Here is a 24,137-nt window from a genome sequence, read left to right on the forward strand (position 1 = left end):
GCGTCGTCTCAGCGTGGCTCGAGGGGTGTCGAATCTGTGACAGTCGAGGAGAAGGTGTGGAACATCAGATTCAATTCAAGCGCAAGTGGGGCCTTTGGGCGACTGCAGAAGACCCATTTTACAGAGAAGTAGAGGTGTCCTGGCGGCATTAAGGCGTAGTCGGTGTAGAATGGACGGTCCTTGACGCGAGCAGTGGTGTGTGGCAACGAAATCCATCGATGGTTCGAGACACCGGAGATGGTCGTTCAGTCGGATAGCGTCCTCTTGAAACTGCCGAGTGCCGTTATGACGGAGTCGCTGTGTCTGTAACCGACACGATGAGGCTGAAAGTGGTAGGAGACAGTTATTGGAGGTGCCGTCCCCATGTGCCCGACGTGCTAAGGAGTCTGCGCGGGTGTTTCCGTGCACGCCGGTGCGACTGGAAACACATTGGAAGCACAGGCTATGACCAAAGGATAGAAGTCGGATGTATATTGCGACTATCATGGTGTCTAGGGCGCCGATTGTTCTGGAACAATAATTTGCTAGAACTTCTAGCGCCGCGTTACTGTCCGTGAACAGAACCCAAGCGCCAGGCGGTGATACCGCTATGTGGTTCAACGCGGTCAGTATGGCGAAGAGCTCGGACTCAGTACATGACGTTTCGTAGGGGAGCTTGTGCGCCACTTCAAGGTTTTCATGTGGCATATAAAAGGCTGCAGTAGATCCGACTTGAGACACTGATCCATGAGTGTACACAGGGAGTCGTTGAGAGTACGCTGAGTTAAGGTGCTCCAGTGTAAGTTGGTGAGCAACAACGGGAGGTACAGAGTTTTTCTTCAGAAAACCAGGAATGTGGTAACATAGAGGAGGCCTGCGAAGAGCCCACATTGGCGGGGCATAGGAAAGCACTGATGGTGTGGTGGGGAGGGCTGACTGTATACATATTATGTACAATTAATATCTGTCTAGATATGACAAATTAGAAGAACGGAACGTCAGAGGTCGTGGCAACGCTCCGATAACGGCCACACATCCACCTCCGACATGAATAAAGGGACGACGAAGCCCATAGACGGCAACCCCCCCAATTCCAACTGCTGACCTCGATACTACGTGAACTGCGGATTGCCGCGTTTGCGCGGCGCCCACCTTCAGGGCGGAAGTACGAGTGCGTGGACTTCCGATGGGATAGTTATCGTCTGGGTGCGACGTACGCGTGCGGAGACAGTCGCGCAGATGCGGCTCCAGCGGTGGAGAACCCGAGAAAGCCAAAAAAGATATCGATTCTACCACAGGATGACAAGAAGAGAACACCGGGTTGAGTAATGCAACCCCATTCACAGTCGAAAGTGTTGTTAAAGGGACACTAAAGAGACTCAGAATTTTACCCGTTGATCAGGTGTGGTAGCCACGTTATCTACCGTTCACTAAAACCAACGCAACATAGATAACAGAAGGCCTGCGGACTCTTACGATATAACGCTACACGGACCGGCTACCATATATTTTCAATCAGGAACTTTCCTCTTCGCTATTTCGGTGATGTCATATCTGTCTATTGCAAACAGCCACAGTGGGGATAGGTGCGTGACGTCAATTGATGGAGTGTGCAGGACTTCAACTATATTGTTGTCATTGACTAAAACTTTATCGCCCCATCGTTTCGTGAACCCCCGATATGAGAAGAGCGAACGCATTTTCGGGAAAACGAATTCAGAGTATTCAACTTTTTTTTTAACAAACGGAACAAGCTCAACCACTGGTTTAGCAAAGGGTTAGTGCGTTGTGTTGAGAAGTTATGTTGAGAAGAGTGTAGTCTACTGCGATAACGTAATGCCAAACACTTAGAATCCAGTAAGGTTCACGTTTCTAAGGACGATTGTCTCGCCATTCAACATATCGTGTGAGACTTCAATTTAGCGGAGCGGTTCCTTTACGGCGGAAGGCATGATGAAGACGCTGCCGACCTAGGGTTTTAATAAATTTCGGCATCGATTTTCCCGTCACCGTCAGACGACATCCTATGGATGTGCTAATTATCGATGCCATTTGCGTGAACACCCCGTGTCAAAAGAGACTTCTTCAAAGGATGGCTCATTCCGATGAATGTCCAGGTTCGTTCCTATAGCCATGCAGTTATAGAGTGGTGGTGACTTGTATACGTTGAACCGCCCGTGTCGATCATGTCACTGAATGCCTCCTGTTGCGTGAGTAACTGTTGAGGGTAACTCACAAGCTGCGTAGGAGGTCAAACAGCTCTTGTCTGCAATGTGGGGAAAAACTTGTTACATACGTCAGCGGCTTGGCCGAGTGGGTTAGGGCGTCCCGCTTCTTGGTGTTAGCCAAGGTAGAACTGAGGACTGGGAGGCGGTGGGTTCGATTCCCACCGCCTCCTGTGCTCTCCGAGGTTCTCCCTGGGTTTTCCGGAGACTTTCCAGACGAATGTCGGCACAATTCCCCCTGAAGTCGACCCAGGACGTCCCACACTGTCCCTGTCCCACACTCCTTCCAACTGTCCTCTGTCCACATCTGTACGCCGCTCAAGGGCACAGTTGCTTCGCGGCGTTAACACGGAATTTAGAAAATGCCACATGCAATGTGTTTTGTTGCTTTCTCACCGTGTGTCAGTGCAACACGCAACGTGTAAATTTCTGATTTTTTCTCTCACAAATAAAACTGGCTTTATTGTAAACAAGTGTACTCTGGTAGAAAAAGTCTGTAGAAATAAAGAAACAAACGAGGGGGAGATAGCACATCTCGAGAGTGAAAGGGCCCCTCTCCACTGACGCTATACGCTTCGAGACCCAAAAGCGCATTCAATAAACGCCTCGCATTTACATCGAATTACGACTGCCACTCATGTGCGATTGAAGGAGCAAGGGAGTGACATTTAACATGGCTCGAACACCCTATTTCGTTCGTCATGCAGTCAATTCGGGATCCAGTATACACAATATTAACCTCGCAATCAAATTTCCAAAAGCACCTGAAGAAAGAAGTCTTTGACCGGGCAGGATCTCCTCGCGTGACGTCATCACACTCTGTGTGGCATCAGACCTGCGTGGAGAGCAGCCGTTAGCACTCATTGGCCACTGAGAATTCGCCCGCTACGGCTCTTAGGCCGCCCCGGGCTACGTCATGAGTCACGTGATCAGTCCTATACCACAACACCACCAAGATACAGGAAGCCTGCGCGCTCGTCGACGTGACGTAACAATTAAGAGTCAGCCAATCAGGATCCTGTTTTCAACGGCCGTAGCCAATCACGAACGTGCTTTCAGCGGTTGCGGTCGTGGAGAAGAACCACCGTCGTCTGCGAGCTGTGATCGAACGTCCCCGCGTACTAAATGGGAAAACTTGGAATTAAAGCGCGAAAAGGTCTCAAAATGTCTCTCAAAACTGGATTTCTGGGAAGCGTCTTGCACTTTTTGTCTAAATATTTAGGTCTGCAGGCTCCAGGTGAGCTGCAATTATTTGCGGGTTCTTGAATTCGGAGAACGGTGAATCACAGTAGCAGACGAATTCAGATTATTAATGCCCACGTGGCGAAGGGGGAGAGGAGGCAATGCGCAGGCTTTCTGAATCTAGGCGGCCTTGTATACCACCGGGACTGCGACCGTCATGAGGTGATGTCGACTTCCCCTCATTCACTTTCACTCTTTCCGAAAGAGTGGAGGGTTTGTAGAGGGTGTGTAAATGAGAGAACTTGTGCGTGCGCTACTGCGGCTCGTCACTATGTTGGCAAGTAATAAGTACGTCCAATACTCGCGGGATTTAGGCAATATCCTCCCAGTATACCAATACCAAATCAATATATTGAGTCAAGGTGTTGTGCTGCTTGGGTTATTTGCTGCATAACGCGCTGCAGAACAAAAAACAAAAAAAAACGAAGAATTATGTAGGGGCACTTAGACAGGAGATAGGCGCGGTGCAAAACGTTAACAAGAAGAAAGCACATCAGCGTTCGATCTATACAGCTCTTCGTTACGTCCGTCTGTTTCCAGAGCCCTTACTGCATGCGAAGAGTAGGACCAGTTCAATTGCTGCTCCCCTTAGCATCCAGCTTGAAGACTTGCCCTGTCGAATCCCTCGCTGCAACATGCTAAATTTGCCTCAATACCGAACAAGTAGTTTTGCCCTTTAAATATTCACTTTAGCTTACAAGTACGCCATATGTGGTACTCTCAACGTCCTCCTTTCCGAAATGCCCCATTCCCTTCTTCAAAGCGTCACCGTCCTGTCTCGAAGCTCCAAACGCCTCGTTATTGGCCGCTACATGAAGAGTCACACAGCGCGAAAACGACCGTTTCTGGCAGGAACAATTTGATGCAGCAGTCAGAGTTGTTGAGAGGAGGACGACGCCCCTGTTATCGTTCTCCATTACCACGCACGAGGCGAGCCGTCCATCTGCGCAGTGAATGCGGCACAATGAATCGTGGACCGTCGATTTCGCCCACCGCTATCCACGCGGCTGAAACAAGTGGCCCGGAAAATGAGAGCGCAGCATGATTAGCGTCCTGTGCTGCCTTCCGCTGGGCAACAGTTTGCCAACCCACGCATTTTTCGATCAGAGCCTTCGTTCGGACGACACCCTATCGGGTGTTCGCGTTATATGTCATCGACACTTTCGCTTCCGAGAACGAGTGGATGAAGATTAGTGAGACAGATTGCACGGTTTGAGTTTACTAAACAATTGATTTATCGTGCATTGTATGCGCGGAGAAGTTCCCGCTTTTTAATCTAGTTGAATATGATTTTTTTAAATTTCGTGTCAGCGCCGCGAAGCAACTGTGGCTATGAGAGAGAACAGCAGAGAGGAGTTGGGGACAGGGGGGATAGTATGCGTCCTGGACAGACCTCAGGGGGAGCTGCGGCGACATTCGTCTAAAAAGTCTCCGGAAGAACCATGGAGAACCCTAGACAGCACAGCCGGTGCGAGGATTCGAACCCCCGTCGACGTGGAAAGCGGTCATCCTAACCACTACGCCATGGCTGGTAAAAATATGATTATGTTTATTGAGGTATAGGAAAGACGTTACGTTCGTTGTTACGAGCCGTTTGCAGGACTGACATGACGGCATGTGGTGCGCGTTGGGGGACATTGCGTCTTGGCGAGCGGACTTCATGGGAAAATGTGCCGACAATCTCCTTCGATCCTCTGAGGAAAACGCCGGGAAGGCACCAAGACACCACAGCTGGTGCAGGGATTAGAACGCAGTCCGCTCTTACTACACGTATAACTGTCATCTACTGTTCACGGTCTTCTGAGAGTGCCGGGGATCACTATCAGACAATATCAATGTCTGTTGATTGATTTTTTTCTATGGATCTTCTTTGTAGTTTTGCGCAGAGCTTATATACTTGCTCGAATAGTGCATGTGAGAGCTCTCGCTAACGAATAATACACGCATCCAGAAACTCGGAACTGAAGCTAATGAAGCTAGTGTTGTGGCGCATTTTCGAGTTTTGTTAGCCGGCTGTTCACGATCAGAAAATTTCCATGCGATTTTTAGTGGGTTGCTAAGCCACGCAAACATGATACTTGTCTGCTTTCTTCTCTCAATTAATGATGCGCTATGAAGCGTTGTGCTTTCGGAGATTACGTTGCTCTTGTTAGAGGGTATCGTATGGGTTGTTAGTCAACCTTTGCTGTCGATTTCTTCGTGGGTTCCGGTTCGTTAATAAGGAGAACGCTGTTCGTTCGCTAACGACCCGACTTGACATAATGCTCCTTAATAACGCCCGTCTTGCAACTCTGTAGTGTCTCTTAGCACGCGCGTGGGCAGGTTACTATACTTGCCGATGAGCGTCGATCACCTACATCGCAGGTTGAGTAACGGGGAAGTGGGAATTTTACTTACTGCCAAGTGATATTTGAAGCCGTCCCCTAAATAGAAGCGATAAAACGACGCTATGGACACACATTTGAGAGTAAAAAGCGTGACCTAGGTTTACACTGCAGTAATCGGTTCTTACGTGTGTTTTACTTGACTCTTTCTTTGCACTATAGTGAACGGGGAACCTACACTAGATTTAACGAAAGATAAAATACGAGACAAGTACAAGAAATGAAGGCAAAGTGATGATGCTACGGGAGCAGAGCCGTCGCGAGGCGAGTTTGCGCCCGGTGCAGAGCAAGTCTGAAGCGCCCCCACCCCCTTCTCCAGTTGCCGCCAGAAGCTCTGTCAACAAAGAAAAGAAAACGCTTATTTGCACTGCCGAGATCGTAAATTCAAATTCTCCCCATTCCCGCTTTATATACTGCCCAACTAACCTATCTCTCTGGTGAGGGCGCCCGAGGAGGCTGCCTCTCTGCACCCCCGTCGCTACGGCTCTGCATGGGAGGCTACCGGTGGTCGCTGTATCCTAGACGACTTTAAAGAGGTTAATATGCGAGAATGAATTCATGGTGAGAGCGAAGAGAGGGCAAGTCGAAGTTCTGTTAAGAGCTCTTCGAGGAGGCCGACAACTTGAACGAAAGCAAGGAGGGAGCGAAGTGCCGAGCACTGACGCGCAGGGGTGCTCCATGGGCCAAGAACTTTGGACAAGATTAATTGTCTGCGGTCCAGGAGTTCAAGTTGGCGTCTCAGCAACCGTCGTTCACACATGTACCAGTCGCAGTCGTCGATGCCGGATCGTGTAGCTGGGGTACGGCAGGTTGAGTACAGCATCGTGTTACTGCAACAAGGCCTAGCCCGGAACGCAGGGGTGAAGGTGACGTGAAGATGTAAACGACGCACAAGTGACGTAAAGCTGAGAGGGGAAGCACCGTGCATGCGTAATGCTAGTGACGGGTCCACTGCATGGAGGACTGATAATACAAGAACTGAATAGCTTCGTCACGATTTCTCGTGGTTAAGCATTTCATATTCGCTCTGAAGTATCAAACACGAAATTGCTTCCATGACTTTTGTGGATCGGACAGGTTTGTATACGGGCATACGGGAGGACTCAGCCGGACGCGTAAAGTGAACCCGCAAATTTTACTTAGCACTTCTTGGGGCTCATCACGTTTCATCTTTTCTTTGCGCGACCGTCCCCATTTTGTCGGCCTCACAGTTTAGCAATGTTTCAACGATGGCTAAACATTCGAGGCTTGGAAAAATGTTACGATGAACGAAAGTCACGAAAGCAATCTCTGTGCTTTTGTATTTTGTCGTGTAACTTGTACTGCCATGCTCCTTCTAGTCCGAGTCAACACACGAGCACACTCGTAAAATAAACTAAATAAATAGCGACAAAGGAATCTTTAGAGCGTCCGCGTATCACTGTGTACACTGTGTGTAAGATAAACCCCATGGTGAGCGCCGTGCAAAGCGATCCCGGAGGAATGTCACAGATGAATAATGTAACCTCCCTTGGCAGCACATTTCGTTTTCTTTCTTCTTGTGTCCGGACTCGTGTACGCGACACGCCATACCGTGCCGGCCAATCATGGGCCGGGCGAACCCGGGCGAACCCAACACTGCTTCCCTCATTGCCCACCAATCGGGTGCTTATTGGAGTAAGATCATGGAAACGGAAGTGTGGTTTGAAGTTAGGACGACAGCGCACTTTCCGTCATTCGTCAACCGTAAAATGCTATCTCCTATGGGGCGCATATCAGACGATCCGGCGAACAGCTGGCGATGCCCCTAGGATTGACGGTTTTTGAAAGAGCGAGGAAGGGATGCTAACATGGTTCGAAACTTCGTTTCATCCATCAAATAGCCTATCAGGAGCCACCACACAGAACGTTTTCGCTTGCGGCGCATCGTCACTGCGCAACCAAACTTTCGGCCAAACGGCCGTAGGAAGCAGCCACATCGGCTCGGCGCGATCTCCCGGCGTGACGTCACCAGACCTTAGCCCTGAAATCTAATTGGTCACCGAGAATTCGTCTGCTACTCTCTTCGACAGTTTCTCTGCGCAGGAGAGGCTGTAAAGTTCGAGACACCACGTGACGAAGTGTCGTCTGCCCACTCAATAAAATGCCAATTTCGTGGACCGGCATCAGTGTACAAAAGAAGCTACGTGCATTCTTGGCCTTGAAATCCTAGTAATGGTAATGGTACCGTGATGTTACACGTTAGGTTCGTCCGCGCAGTGTGGCGACATGTTGCACGTGCCGCAGGGTAGGACTGCGGATAATTTGGACCACCTGGGGTTCTTTTGACGTGCGCCGGAAATCTCCGACACACGGTGCTGGAAGCAATGTTTACCTCCCCCCCCCCCCCCCCCCAATTCTACAGCCCTCGGCCGAATCAGACCTCGATCTTGAGCTCAACAGGCCAACACGTTACCGACTGAGCTACCGACCTGTCCGGTTGTTTTTTGCCTTTAGGGTCACTGAGGGCCCTGCATGGGCAATAGGGAAGAGGGAAACTGAGGTGTTGTGTATGCAGCTGACCTACTTGCATAGCGTATCGGTACACGCATCCGCCAGAACGTTGAGGACATTCGTCAGTGGCGTCCTCAATCGTGCTTTACGCACGAACAGCGTTGAGGAATGTAGCGCGTGCTCGAAGCTTCTATTACTACCAAAACTACTGAGGGCATTACTAAGGAATTTCCTCAATCTTCGTGCAGGAGGGCCCAGCTGCACTCGTCGTTCGCTTTCAAGAGCTCACGTTATTTGTTCCACAACACGCCGTAATCAAAAACCAAAACTTTATGAAGGGGCATTTCACTGTTCCTATAAAGCGTACACAACAGGACGCGGAGCACATTGAACAGAGCTAAATAAATAACTTTCCTTTGCGTGAAAGTTCTAGCCCGCCATAATAAGACGTATTCACGCACAACTGGATGTAAAAACGATGTTCAAAACTCAAGTTACGGTTAGTTAAGGCGTCGGTAACGTCACTTTTACCTGTCCAATGCGGAGCAGTCCATAAAACATCCTGTTCGGACTGCCCGGCGATATACACCAGCGAAAACCAGGGTTAAAAAAAGGATGTACATCAGAATGAAAGAACACAGCATATGGATATCGAAAGGGGTGGAGAAGAGCGTGCACGAAACACAGAACGGGCTTTAGATAACCCTGGTAATTTGGCTCGTGAAAATGGATGGGGGGGTACGCAAAAACTCGAGTCTTGGTTTATAGAAAGGAGCTATAGGCCAGGGGGTTCTTTCACGAGAATATGTCCAGAATATGTCACGTCCTGCTGTTACAAATATCGGCGGCTCGCGACTTGCGGCTTTGGCTTCGATCTGCCCTTACGGGATCCAATTTTCGACATAGATTTGGTCCGATAGATTAGATTTGGCTGGGCGAATGCAGGGCGCCATCCGTATGATGTAGTCCGAATGAATCCTGAAACCTTGATGTTTCGTGCTGTAGTGTTAGTGTGCATTTTATTCATTAACGGTGCACTGCTGTTCCTTCTGTGCTCGTAACAGTTCCGCGAGGTCGAATTTCTGCAGTTTGAAACTGAAGGAAGGAACGAGGAGACAACCTTCATTGGCAAAGATCGGAAGAGAACTGATTCACGTTTGGCAGTGTGGCGATGGCACAAGGGCCGCCACAGTAGCCCACTCAGGTGTCGAAGATGGTCCGAAGACGGCTGACATAGCCTGTAGCGTCCGGCACACCCGAGGTCTTGCTGGGGGATATAAAGTCGCCGGGAAGCCGGAGCGTAGTTCCGTACACGAGTTCGGATGACATGCACCCCAGGTCAGGCTTGCTAGCGGAGCGAAGGCCAAGAAGGACGACTGGGAGGGCCTCCGTCCAAGAAGCCGGGTCAGGTTGCGCCTTGAGGGCAGTCTTCAGCTGGCGGTGGAACCTCTCCACCAAGCCATTTGCCGCCGGGCAGTAGGCAGTCGTGCGGATGCGGTGCGTACCCAGTAGAGTGGTCAGGGCAGCAAAAAGCGCCGACTCAAGCTGCCGTCCGCGGTCAGTGGTCACGGTGGATGGAATTCCAAAACGGGCAATCCACGTGCTCATGAAGGCAGCGGAAACGGTGGTCGCGGTTATGTCTGGGATGGACGTTGCCTCGGGCCATCGGGTGAAACGATCGATGACCGAGAGGATGTATCGCTGCGGCCCTGCGAAGGTGGCAGAGGGCCAACGATGTCGAGATGGACTTTGTCGAACCGGACATCTGGAGGCAGGAAACTGCTTACAGGCGCTGAGGTGTGACGCTGTATTTTAGCTCGCTGGCAGGGCTGACAGCAACGCGTCCAGGGCTTGATCTGGGCTTGCATGTGTGGCCAGACGTAGCAATCGGATATCAGCTTCTGCGATGCCCGGACTCCAGGATGGGATAAGGCGTGAAGGTCTTCGAACACTTTGCGGCGGAGGGGCGCCGGGACAAAGGGTCGGGGGTTTCCCAACGAAACGTCGCAAACGACGGGACATGTTGCCCTTGGCGGTTGCAGGTCCTCGAAACGAAGACTCGAAGACTTCGTGTTGGAACGGAGTGGCTTAAGCTCTTCGTCGGAGCGCTTCGGGTCACCAAATGTAGAGGAGGTAATGTTCCTTTACATGAGTCCTGACCGGCGATGATGGAATGTCCCAGCGGGCAGATGGATGTGGCCTCACGCTAGGACGGCGCCGGTAGAACTGGCTGGCAGGCGCAGTAGCGCGCACCAGCAGAGGCACGTCGTTGCCATCGTCGTCCACGACCCGCCACATCACCCTTTGAGACTTTTCAATTATGAATCGTTTTAAACCAGGACTCTGTCACCCTGTTACGATGACGATTCATCACCTATTGCGCACGCGATGCAATTCATTTCAGGTCAGCAAAGTCATCCAACACATTGCCCCGGATGCTTGCTTCTGCGGTGCCACACAATCATTTATACACTCTTAGAAATGAACTTCACCACATAGCACGCTCCTAGCCAACCATCATCCCAAATGACAACGTTTCCTTCCCTGATTTGTTGAAAACGGGAGGCGGAGCCTGTTCTGTGCCGCGCATAATGGCACAAAATAGGCTCCACCTCCCATTTTCAACAAATCTAGGGAGAGAACGTTGTCATTCGGGATGATGGTTGGCTAGGAGCGTGCTGTGCGGTGAAGTTCATTTTTAAGAGTGTAGATGATGTTTATTTCATTTATCATCAAGTCATGAAGCGCAGCCCCGTCTGTGGTTGTAAACGGAGTAAACTATAGCTAAACTCTTATTCTGTCCGCTACTGCGAAGCTTCCCGTTGCCTACTACACAAACTTAAAAATGAACTTCACCACATAGCACGCTTTTTGTCAACCATCTGGAGGCGGGGCCTTTTTTTTACCATTAGGTACGGCGTAATTCATACAAAAAAGGCGTACGCCTCCTATTCTCATCAAATCAAGGGAGAGAACCTTGTCATTAGGGATAGCGTGTGTAAGCGTAATGGGGTAGCCAGTTCGACTTAGTTGGAACTTACATCCTCTTTTTTTTTTTCTTTATCACATCACCATCACCATCGGGATAGCGTGCTATAGGATGAAGTTCATCTTTAAGAGTGCAAGTTTTCTCCGATTAACCTACTCTTGCGCCACGTGTTATACCCTAGTCAGACGGCAAGCTGAAGGCCGTTATTGGAACGGCCTTAACTTCATTTGTAACCCAGTCATCATTTTGAAAGACACCATTCTGTGCACTGATTTGTCGAAATCCCTTAAATAGATTCTCCGCCTCTGCTAAATAATACGCCATATTATTTCGGTCATATTATACGCTGACCCAACTTGCGCGCAAATATTTTTTCACTTTAAGTCGTACTTGCAGACCTCAGAATGATTGTCTTAAATTCCCCCTGCCAAATAAAACGCCGCATTTCAAGCCCGGTATGTCGCAGATATACCGCCGAGAGCGAGCGCTTCTCCAAGACCACACCATTCATCCTGCTGCCACTATACGTCGACCTAAAATATTGTCCGCTTCTGTCGGTTTTTTTTTTTTTTTTTTCAACGGCTTCTTTCGAGGTAGCCATTTAATACATAAAAGATTGGGGAGACACTTACGCTTTGTCGACTGGAAACAGCGAAATGCGGGAGGAGGTTTGAATTTGATAAGGAATTCCTGGCGAGAAGGTGGCGTGCGACTGCTGAGTTGCATACCGGGCGACTTCTTTCTAGCCGTCCGAGTGTGAAGATGAAGAATGGAAGACAGACGGGGAAAGGAAGGGGAGAACGCCTCCTGAAATACTATACGAGGGAGGGAATTTCAAAGACAAAAAAGGGGGGGGGAAGCGAGGACGTGGGAGGAAGTAACAAAAAGGGACTAGGAAGGCAACGTGATTCGAGCGTGATTGCTCTAGAAGACCGACACTTTTGTGGGGCGACCTCAGCAGAAGTCGTGATGGAAGAAACTTGTGAAAGGACTTGTGACATAGAATGAGATTACTTCGACGCCCTTCAGGACAGGAAGAATAGCGGACGTATCATAATGGAGAGTTAATCGGAAATGGTCAGCATTCATCGGCTCTTTCTTAGACCTGGCGATACCGCCAGGGGGCCTTGTCTGTCTGTCTGGGGAAATGACGTCATTGGATGACTATCCAGTTCATTACCTCCAGTGCGTGCGTATAAGATGAAAGCAGCGATCATCTGCTTAGGCGGCTAAATTCGCAACATGCAGGACTGGCGTAGCTGTCTCTGGGTGTAAGTTCCGGGCGTTCATGCATTATAAATGCAGAACTTACTAACAATCACGGTCTACATCTAACCGTCGTGCGCTACAGGACTCTACGAAAAGTCGAATGAGATATGTGTGTCTTAAGATGAAGTTGGTGCGTACAATTTTTGATTTACAGATGAACGCTATGTATGAGTAGGAGCTGAGCTGTGCTCTGTGTTAGTTTGTATCGATCAGACAACGACAAAAGTCGCCATGCAGCACTGGCCAGCTGAGTCGGCTTCACTGAACCATCGTCAACAGTGCACAAGTGTACAACGCTTGAGTAGGTGGCGTCAGAAGTTCACGTAGAACGTGATGTCCGTCCCTCACGTTGAGGGCATCACCAACAGAAAGGCCAGCGCAAAGACAGTAAATACACAAAGCCAGTGAAACGTGGCAGGGCGGGTTATGACGATCTGTTTTGATGGGTTGCCATTAGACGGCTTTCGTTTCTACTAGGGAGAAATAAAAAAATATTAGACCCTAGACCTTGCGGTAGGTTAGGGTCAACTCCGTCGCGTATAGAGGACGCCATGGGTCAGAAAATGCGTTCTAGTCTTCATCTCACTTCGAAAGAGGTGGCGCTGCAGTGTCCGTTGGTAGCGGCGAAGTTGTAGCAGTAGAGATCAACGCGGTCGTAAGTCCTGTAGCCGCAGGTTTCGAAGTACGGCACAATCCATCGGGGTCGCAGACTTGTCAACATGTTCACATTCGGAGCTGATTCGAGAGTCAAAGATGAAGGACAGACAGGCGGGGTTCGGTGATACTTCCTCTTCCTGGTATTGAATGTCATCAAAGGGAGTCAGCTGGCGAACTAGCCGAAAAGATGTCGTTCGCTGGTCGTTTCCTTCGCGATGGCCGATGGATTTTGTTCGGTCATCCCAAGCTGCATACCCGTGCTTTCCAGAGGGGCTTTGTCGTCACTCAGGGCGTCATGAACAGTCAATGGCTCCTAGTCGGAGTGTTTGGCGTTGACCCTTCGATGAACCGTGATGTTGGCAGCTTGGGAAGTTCCGGAGTTCCTTATATGCTGTTGCGAAGTTTTTTTTTTTTTTTTTTGTGTTGTGGCAGCACAGTTAGGGTTCGGAACGCTGTGAGAGGTAACGGTTGCCACTCAAGGTTACTCGTGCGACGTGCTCCAGGTAATATTCGCGCGTCTCTGCCTCAGTCTCAATTTTGCCCTCAGCAACGGCGCCACATTTAGTATTGCTCGGAATCCCCGCTTCATACACCAAGCAGTGCATGAGGAGGCACCTTGCACATCAGTTTCGATATGCACCCTAAAAAGGTGGCAACAGCGGTGCAGCGTGACCATGAAAACCCGGCCCCATCTCCGGCCGTTACCTAACCATGTGACGTGGCGGACGCGGTGTCTCGTTCCTCACTGTGGTAGGGTCCCGTGGCTACCACGGGGAGACATCCCATGTTATCATCACTTCTCCTTCATTTATTGTTGTTGTTGTTGTCTCACTGAAAATTCGTCTGATATAAACAGAGCACAATGTACATACCTGGGACTCTTCACGTCAAGAAATGACGTCTGCATCACTTATTCACTTAGGGGTTACCTGAAGCAAGAGAGGGGGTACTAGAGGGGGTACAGATCAACGACGTCTCGCACACGCGCACGCGCGGGCGCGCGGCAGGTTACCTTTACGCGATCATCTTCCTTGCATGCAGTCCTTCCATACTCTGAGAAAAAAGGGTTGAAAAGGTGGTAATGTCTATAGTTACTACCTAGGTCAACATAGCGTCTCACAAAGGGTGTAAAAGGGCGGTAGAAGTAGTTACATATATCCAAATTGCTACAAAAAGGCATACGCCCCATATGCGCACTGCCGGCGATAGGGGGGGGGGGCGAGTAAGGCGAGCGCCTTAGGCCCCGCGCACGAAGCCCTCAGCGAGGGATTACTTTTTTTTTTAATATCAAATATGCACTTAATCATGTGAAACAGGCCCCGCGATGTGCCTTTGCCTCCGGCCCCGCACACCCCTAGCACCGGCCCGCATATGCGACAACTATTGCCTCCTGAAAGGTGTAACTGCCCCACCCTTTTTTCTGAGAGTGCAGAGCGCATGTTATTTCTTGCACAGTACACACAGGACCTAAAACGAAAACTTTGTTACCTTTACTGCTTCATTAATAACGTCAGCCTCTGTGATGTGCAACGTCCTATTCCCAGCAGTCAGACTATATACCCAAGCAACTTGCAGCCAGATCGCATCTCCTATGTGAGCTCTCCCGCCTCTCTGCCCTCCATGGATGAGCAATTTGCGCTGCAATTTATCCCAGTGTAATTTCTATGCTTTATTTTCGTGCAAACGTTTTATTTCATCCACTTGAAAACGTAATTAGAGCTTTAATTAGTATGTCCCTCTCGAGGGAACGAAATCGTGGATGCACAGACACAAACGCAAAACGAAAACAGTTTTCGCTGTCATAATCTTTCTCTCGTCTTAAAATGTATGTGCCTTGTACATACTACCAAATGACACGTGGGTGCGCTGCCTCGCCGTTGCATATTGTGCTTACCCGCTGTGAATAAAAGAAGTATAAAGTCGTCCAGCATAGAAATGACTTAAGGAGAGCTTTCTCCTCATGACGGCATTCAAGTTTCTTCCACTACCTTTGCAGGAATGGTGCCGGAGGAATGTGCTGAATCAGCAATGCAAGACTCACCAGGATTGCTTTTGTCCTCGCACAAAATATTTCTGCTCCGCGGGGAGATGCAGAGCGTCACTCGTGAGAAAAGGTAAGCAACTCTTGTAAGCAAAGCTTGTATTCACTCTTGTGTTTGTGTCATCGCGTATTACAAGGAAAAAAAACGAAAAAAAAACGATATTTTATTTATTTCGTATGACGCATAGATGAAACTCTCCTCAAAGACCAGTACGTAGGATATTTCTCATTTCATTTCATTTATTTCACTTAAGCTGTGGAAAATAAAGCTGTGGGTATGGTTTGAGACCTGCGATTGGGAACGTTTGCTATCGAAATCGTCGATAGAGTTAAGTTTTTAGGTGTACATTTCCAAGAAACATTATCATGGAATATACATATTGACCTCCTTTGTTCCAAACTTGCTAACATTACTGGCAAGATTTATAGGTTTAGAAACATACTCCCCTGTCATGTTAAAATAGCATTGTATAATACACTTTGGCTTATGAAATTACTGCCATGGGGTAGCACCACCCAGCAAAATTTGATTTCAATTGAGAAAATCCAGAAGCAATTTATGCGTGTCATTGCGAATGTCGACAGACACCATTCGAGCAAGGTTCTTTCTAAGGAATATCAAGTAATAAGAGCAACCGACTTCCTTAAATATAGATGCCTAAGTACTTACAGGTCATCCTTTAGGAATAAAAACCTTGAATTTTTACCCCTGTTAAACCTCATTTTGGATAACAAGAGTTATCCTACCAGGAGAGACGCTATGTGGACTTGCCCTGCACTCTTAGAAATGAACTTCACCGCATAGCACGCTCCTAGCCAACCATAATCTCGAATGATATCATTATCTGCCCTGATTTGCTGAAAACGGGAGGCGTACGCCTTTTTTGTGACACTTATGCTGTTCACAATTGTCACAAAAAAGGCGTACGCCTCACGTTTTCAACAAATCAGTGCAGATAACGATATCATTCGAGATTATGGTTGGCTAGGAGCGTGCTATGTGGTGAAGTTCATTTTTAAGAGTGTGGCGTGCGGACGTCACGTGGTGAGCAAAGCTTGAGTGTGTTACTACACCGAATATTAAACGAGTTTGGTTTTGATACAAATGCTACCATACCTACAAATAAAGAACTAAAAAGGCTATTTTTATGAAACGGGAATTTAGCGTGGTGCAAGTCTGCGCTCTTTGTATAAAGTTGTGTTCAAGTGTACAATTTGCGTTATGCAAACATTTGTAAATAAATTTGTTTCCTCCTATGTGTATACATTTGATGTATTGTGAAGGTTGCTGCTGTACTGCTTTGCAGTCGGGGCCTTGCCAAGCTACATTGATAGCTTTTTCTCCCGCCTCCTCCACTTTGTGGAAATAAATAAATAAATAAATAAAAATAAAATAAAGGTGTCCCTTGGAACACATTACATGAGGAGCATGATCACATCGTAAACAAATAAATATGTGAGACGCACGAAAGAAGGTGAAGTTACGACAAGTTATAACAAGATCTAGGTAATCTAGCATATAAGGTCAAGGAAGTTAATCTATCACGAAATAATATTTATAGCACAATGCCTTGAGTCTTTCGGGGCAGGGTTCGTTGACGATGGCCTGAGGAAGGGCATTCCAATCTAGAATGCATGACAAAAGTGGGGAGAACATATAGTGATTAGTGTAAGCGAAAATGGGTTCAACTTTGAAACAGGGATCGTTCCTGGACAAAAATGTTGGTGGTTTGCAACACATTTCTTTTTGACGCGACATGGGGAAATACAGTGAACGGAGAAAGCTTAGTCTTTCAGCCTTCCTGCGAATACTTAGGTCTTGGAGTGAGAGGCACTCCTTCATGGACGTAACACTTGCATCCAACCCGTATTCCGAAAGGATGAAACGCGCTGCCTTATTCTGCACTGACTGTATACTGTTGATGAGATATCCTTGGTGAGGGTTCCATATGAGACGGGCGTACTCGAGCTGAGAGCGTACAAATGTTTTCTAGACTAAGAGCTTGACTTCAGGATCAGGACGCATACCAACCCCCTGTCCTCCACTCCTTCCTGCTGTCCTCTCCCCCTCTGTCCACATTTGTACGCCGCTTACAGCCACAGTGGCTTAGCGGTGCTAACACGGAGTAAAACAAGTGGATAATACGCACTTCCACGAATTATGCCGAAAGATCTCACAAAACCTCATAGTTTCGGATTCTCAAAGATGAGCCACCAATCGTGCATCGTGTCAACTCCTGAAACAGCATATGATCTAATGCTGTTTCAGAAGTTGACACGTTGCACTCTTGGTGGCGCTGCGCACTTGTTCAATGACCATTCGTTTCAATTATCATTGAAGACTGCCCGTGTGACAGGCGTATAAGTGACGTCTCCGAGTGCTCCGGCGTCTGTGAGCTAGCAGCAGCAGCAGCGCGTCTCCGTTCTCCGTCCCAAGTTGGAAGACTGCAGGCAGCTGTAGTGAGGTGACGAAAATCGAATTTCAAAGAACAATGTTGCCAGACGCGAGGGTATTGATTGGGCACCTCATGACGTCAGACTTCGCAAAAATCTACATTCACTTTATGATACTTCGCCATGACAGAGAGAAACAATATCCTGGGAAAATATAGGGTGATGCACGTAGATGATAATCACGATGGCCTACTAGATTATAAAGGCCATGTCATAACGCCTGTCCGCACGATTTGCTAGGGGCGCTACTCATCGGCCAGCGAGATCTACATCATGATTGGACAATGGAAATTTGAATTTTGAACGCAGAGAAGCGGACGTACAAATACCGTAGCAGACAACAGCAACAACTTTGTAAAAATTCGTAGAATGATCGCGATAACCAACTTTAAAATAAAACGTCCTCCGCTTGTACAAAAATACTAATGTAAGCTGGAGTACAAAGCATTGTAGAAGTTGAGGAAGCAATAACCGGGCCGATGGGCAGCGCCACAGCTAGCTTCGAAATGCGGCGCTGAGAAGGGGAAACGCGGGAAGTTCAATCACGTTCTAGTCAATTTAGAAACTACAGTGTCGTTCTATTCCTCCTGGACCACTGACCACGGTATCGAAAATCCCACGCGAAATTGTGGCGTAGATTGACGGAATACATGACAAGAGCAGACGCCGGATGTTGAAAGTATGCCGGAATTCCCTCTCTGGAAAAACGAGAACACCCCACTCCCGAAGAACCAATGGAGGCGCGACCATGAGAAAAGGGATGCCGTGGCCGTGTGCAATCTAAAACTGAACTTCACCGCATAGCACGCTCTGCGCCAGCCATTGCCACGAATGATACGGATATTGCTTCTGATTCGAAGAGAGAGGGGGGGACGTACGCCTTTTTGTGTCAATTTGGATATATGATAATGGGCACAGAAAAGGCGTACGCCTCCCTCTCTCCTCGAATCACAAGCAATAACCCTGCCATTCGTGGCAATGGTTGGCGCAGAACGTGCTATGTGGTGAAGTTCTGTTTTTGAGTGCGGGCGCGTCTGGACCATGGTCCGGACGGCGCATTTCCTCCTCTCTCTCTCCCTCCTCCGCTTAGAGAGTGACGTCACGCCGCCGGAGCTTCTGCGGCCGCGGAAGCAGCGCTGATCTTTAAAATTCGCTTAATATTGAAACACTTTCCGAAACAATTAACCGGGTAGATTGTCGGCCGGTGCCGAACATACTTGTACGGTCTCATTTATGGGTTCCCCGATGCGACCACCACTTAAAAAAAAAATCTATTTGGTTATATTAAAGACGCAACTCCATTCCTTGAAACGTGCCATCTTCTCTCACGGCAAGCAAGACGTGCAGGGTACTTGCCATAGCCCATCTCCTATGTCTGAATACTGAATAGATATCTAGTGTGCTTTCAAGAACGCCCACTGTAGCGCATAAATTTTTCCCGCTTTCTTCACGCGCCTTAGTTCTTTGATGATGATCATAAAACGCTCACACGGTATAAAATGTGCCCTTCGGTTCTGCTCTATTGTTGAAGCGAATTCTCCAATGTGGTTGTACATCCACGAGAGCCGTTCTTGTCTTTCCTTGCTCCACACAAAGGATTTTCTTCGCACAAAAAAGGGAGCCCGCTCAAGCAGCTTCGTAGTCCTGGTCGTTATCGCACTCAAGCATACTCCAATGCGCATCATTTCTACTCCGTGTGCTCCAGGGCACCTGCCTCGAAGAGCTTCATTAAACGAAAGCATTGTTCGCGTCCTCTATTCCTGCCGTATTGCTACCGTATCGTGCATATGACGCGTTAAATGCTGCCTTCTGTTTTAGGCGGCGAGATTTTAATTAAACATATGCTACTTCTAAACGATTAGTATGGGCGTTCATATTACCCAACGTTTTTTTTTTCTTTTTTTTCGTCGCAAAATATCTTGCTTTTTCGTAGCAAGCATTTGGCAAAGACGTCTTCACCCCACATTATATAACGGACGCTTTGTTCTCGAAATCGCTCTCACACTCGCATTTTAAAGATCTGAAGACTGAAGCGCAACTTGTGCAGAATTTCAAACTTTTGTCCGTAGACTGGTTTGCAAAGAATTCTGGAAAACGTACTGTTACACACTCGAAAGTTTTGCGACCGTCAGTTCTTCCACTATATATACCCGCTGTGTCACGAAATCTAGTCATATTGCGCCTGCTGCAATGCACGCAAGCGTCAGATACACGGCAGACTTTCGAGCTGCCTTTTGACGTGAGATGCTACAGTGCACCGGGTGGGGTGAAGTGTCTTCTGCAGACGATAGGGAGTTCTTCTGGCGAACGCGCACTACCACTGAAAAATAGAAAGCCTTCCTTGTGTATGTTACCACTGCGCCTACGTAATGGCGGCAACGCTATCAGGGCATGCAAAGCCGATAACGTACGATCCACCAAAAATATCTGATGTCGAAAGGGAATGGCAGCTTTCCCGGCAACAGCTCGTCTGTGAGAATTGGGAAAACGAAGAAAGTACCGTTATTGCAGGAACATCATAAAGGGTACATAAACAGCTATAAGACTTATCCTCGTCCTATCCTGGCTCACTGTCCTAAATTGTTCCTGAAACTTGATGCGAGATGATAATCTCGACACCAAAGGAAACGATCCAACCAGTCAACCAGTCATCCAGGCATGAATTATTTGCGTGCTCAATTCTCGATTACTGGAACCCGCAAATGCGGAGTTTTTCGGAAAAATCCGAAGTTTCGGATTTTTTCGGATAAGTTTGAGAACTCGGAACCCTTTATTGGCAGTTAAACTACTATAGCCAACGGCAAGAAAAGTTGTTTAACTATGTTCGTACGTAGTTACGATTACCGTACAACTACATAAGGGGTAATTCAATTGCTTGTTCAACTTGGTGTTGTTCAACGTGCACCATGGTGCTCCATGCGTTCACGTGATCTTCAGCTGAGATATTGTGCTTCTAGACCGCGCACAGTTCGCACACCAGCAAGGTGCTCGAAACCGTTGAGTGGGAAACAGTTTACTCTGGAAAGGATCCGAGGCACAATGAAGCGCAGAAAATCACTATGACCAAATGGCAATGTCTGAGCAGCGCTATCCAACGCATCCTTGCATAGTCCCGTGCAACCACATTTTTTTCTTGATCACACAGATCATCGTTTCTGTCCTGTCAGCAAATTGGGGCAGCTAGAAAGAATGATTTCACACGATAAATACCAATTTCCTTCAAAAGAAATGTCCACTCCACAACGGAAAATGCAATGCTCTAGCAGCGAGGACTTGAGTGACCGGGTCATATTTCCCCATTCTTCTATAGAGAACTAAGCACCAGCCGAACCGACTTTGCTTTGAACTCTTCTGAAACCCTCTTATCCTGAGTGAACAGACGCGCGTGTTTGTTTATCCTTCCCTTATTTCCTGCGCCCTCCTTAATATCCCATCTGTTACCACTGAAATATATAGAAAGCTCATACAACGTACACTTCCTTTTCATTGTGGACGTACCTCCATTCGCTCAGGGCCCAAAGCTGAAAGCTATTTTTAGCGTCCCCCCTCCCTCGCTCCCTCCCTCCCTCTTCATCCTTCCGCAAGCTTCTCGGCGCAGCGCCGGACACCAGGAACAAAAGAACGTCAACATTTTTTCTGCCCGTTCGTCTGGCTAGCAGAAAAATAGAGGGCACCGAATAAATGCCGGAAGTAACACGAACATTAGAAAGAAAGGGCGCAGAGGGAGAGAATAAAAAATAAAAGGCGAAATGGCGCCTTTGCACCCGTACCTAAAAAAGGTGTACGTGAAGGCGTGTGCGTAGTGGCAGACAAAGGAAACCTGCAGAATGGACGCCAGCGGGGGGCGCTACCGTCAAAGTTTCATTCATAAAATCAGGCCTGAATGAACAGCGCCAACGTCAGCGCCATCGATCGTGCCCCAGCTGGCCCTCTGGTGTCGTTAGAAGCGTTCTTTCTTCCTTTTCTGATCTCCAAGTTTGCCGGTGTTTGATGGCATGACCTCCCAAATCGCGTTTCTGTCGAGAAAAAAAAAATGACACAAAAAAGTATTTGTCTACGTCTGTCAGACATATGAGCGTGCTTGTTTTGAAGACAAGGGTAGTAATTCGCAGTCGACTGCTATAGCAGCAAAAGCAGATACACAAGAAGAGTCGAGTCCAAGATCTTTCAGCGTGGCCAATCACGGAGAGCGGTTTTTCATCTTCGCCACCACCACCGAGTCCAAAAAGAAAGGTTGTGGTAGGCTATTTCGTCCGGTATTTGCGATTAAAGTCAGAAGTCTCGCAGGAGTCCGTCGCTGGTCAACTGCAATGCGAGGCTTGGAATCCCTTTTGGAGTTTATGGGGCAACGGCAAGCTTCTTCGACCCCCCCCCCCCCCCCCGTTTGCAATCGTTAGATGCGTCTCAGACTCTCGTGAGTTATATTTCGCTTCTCGCGTATCTTTGTTAGTCCAATAAAGCCAACTGGCAGAGTAACTCGTTGGAGTGGAGCTTGACGAACGACTTTCGATGAAATGGCCGCATTCCCATTGCAAGAGCAGTCACTTTAAACATGGTTATGAAAGCGAAGGGGTCTTAATTTCTCCTCGAGAAATAGTAGACACCGTTCCCTTGGCGCCAATACAAAAGGAACGGGACTCGCCCGCTGCATCCTTCGTGGCTTGTGAGCGAAACGAACCGCGGTTGCTTTCCCCCACACTCTCTCTCTCTCCTTCTCAATAAAGCCGACGATGCGGAGCGGACACTCATTGGCCTCCTCCAACAATTTGTCCAATCGTCGCAGGAGATGGTTTGGGGAGCCCGACGTGGGGCTCTTCTGCATTGTCGCGCTTCTTAAGAGAGAGGAGGAAAACGTATATAGCGGTTTCTTTGGGCCATAAATCACGAGTTACGCAAACGATGGATCCTGTTCCTTTTGTATTCAAAGGAACGGTGTCAGGTTGGCTACGATAGCCTTGGAGCTTGGTGCGAATCATGAGGATGCGACGCACTTCTCTATGTGGAATATCGACAAGTTGAAGATCTAGTTACAAAGCCAGACGTCCTCGAGTTTCTTGCGTTGCACCTCCTGTCCTTAGGAAGTTCCCCTTCTTCGGTCATCTCCATACGGAAGGGCCATACGACTCTCCCAGTACGAAGAAGCCAAGGTGGTGAAATGATCCATCTCTGCCACACATGCAGTAGATATAGGGTAACACCACGGAGGAAAGAAAGTGGCGCCTGAAAGGGTGTTCTGGAGGAAAGGAAAGCAAGGGATGTATGCGTAGGGGCTGAGTTTCACCTCCTTTGAATCTTTGTGTCGCGTGATCTCGGAAGGTCAATAAGAAGGGATAGGGCATACGCCATGCTGTGGACTATTTATTTATTCTTACATTTGTTTTTGTTTTTTTTTGTTTTTTTAGGGGGGGAGGCAGTGCGCACAGAGTCCGCGGCGAAAACAACACTTGAAACGCGGAACGTATCACTCTAAAAATAGAACTTCACCGCATATCACGCTATGCGCCATCCATTTATTGCTTGTGATTGGAAGGCAGAGGGGGACGTACGCCTTTTTGTGGCAACTTTCATATATCCCATATTGCCACAAAAAGGCATACGCCCCCATCTCTCTAACGAATCAGAAGCAATGACCCTATCATTCGCGGCAATGGTTGACGCACACCGTGCTATGCGGTGAAGTTCTGTTTTTAGAGTCTAGTAGCAAAAGTAAAAGGATACATTTCAGTGAGGTCGATGAGCAGAACGAAGTGGACACGATGAGAGTCATCCACACCGCTCGTTCTGTCCAATTCTCTGTCTCTGTGCTCTGTTCCTCAAGATCAAGGGAATACGTCACGTTCCATGGTGTGTGGACAGCAAAAAGACGCGGACAGAAGAACGACGACACGGACGACTGCTAAATCTCAACTAGACTTTATTGGACGAAACGAGTTGTGACACCGCTGTGTTATTCAAACTCGTTTAAACACGCGTATTTAAACTCTACATAAAGTCTATCAGCCAGTGAATGCTACAAAAGGTCAGTCATACTTTCGCGCGGGACGCGATAACTACTTGAGAGACAGGCTTCCGCTGCCACACAGTGCGGAGTGTTGTTCGTAGGTTTCTCTGGCATAAATTATTCACTGTGTGGCAGCGGAAGTCTGTCCGTCAAGTAGCTATCGCGTCGCGAGTGAAAATGGGACTGACTTTTCATAGCACACACCCTGTAGTGTTGAAGGCTGAAAACTGAAATGATGGTCGTACGTGTTGTTGGTGAAGATGTTAATTTCTCCGGAGACCCTTTCGTCCTGTTTCGTCCTGTTTGTGTGCTGCAGTTACGACCTATCATGTTCACCAGATGCCGCTGCGTCTTCCTGTGTTGTATGTACGTCTCTTTATGAGAAAAAAATAATGTGAGAGAGAATGTGCATCGAGTGCATGCG

The 24,137-nt window shown here is 48.2% G+C and overlaps 1 protein-coding gene across 1 annotated transcript in view; it reads left to right on the forward strand.

Annotated features, from left to right (window-relative positions):
• The window catches only part of LOC135399880 (uncharacterized), an 85,991-nt gene that overhangs the window by 36,328 nt on the left and 25,526 nt on the right, over positions 1–24,137 (forward strand). Inside the window, exon 3 of the mRNA XM_064631614.1 lies at positions 15,214–15,331. Coding sequence (XP_064487684.1) covers positions 15,214–15,331 — 118 coding nt within the window. The remainder of the gene's footprint in view (positions 1–15,213; positions 15,332–24,137) is intronic.

This window comes from Ornithodoros turicata, chromosome 7 (assembly GCF_037126465.1).
Source record: "Ornithodoros turicata isolate Travis chromosome 7, ASM3712646v1, whole genome shotgun sequence".
Classification (NCBI taxonomy): domain Eukaryota; kingdom Metazoa; phylum Arthropoda; class Arachnida; order Ixodida; family Argasidae; genus Ornithodoros; species Ornithodoros turicata.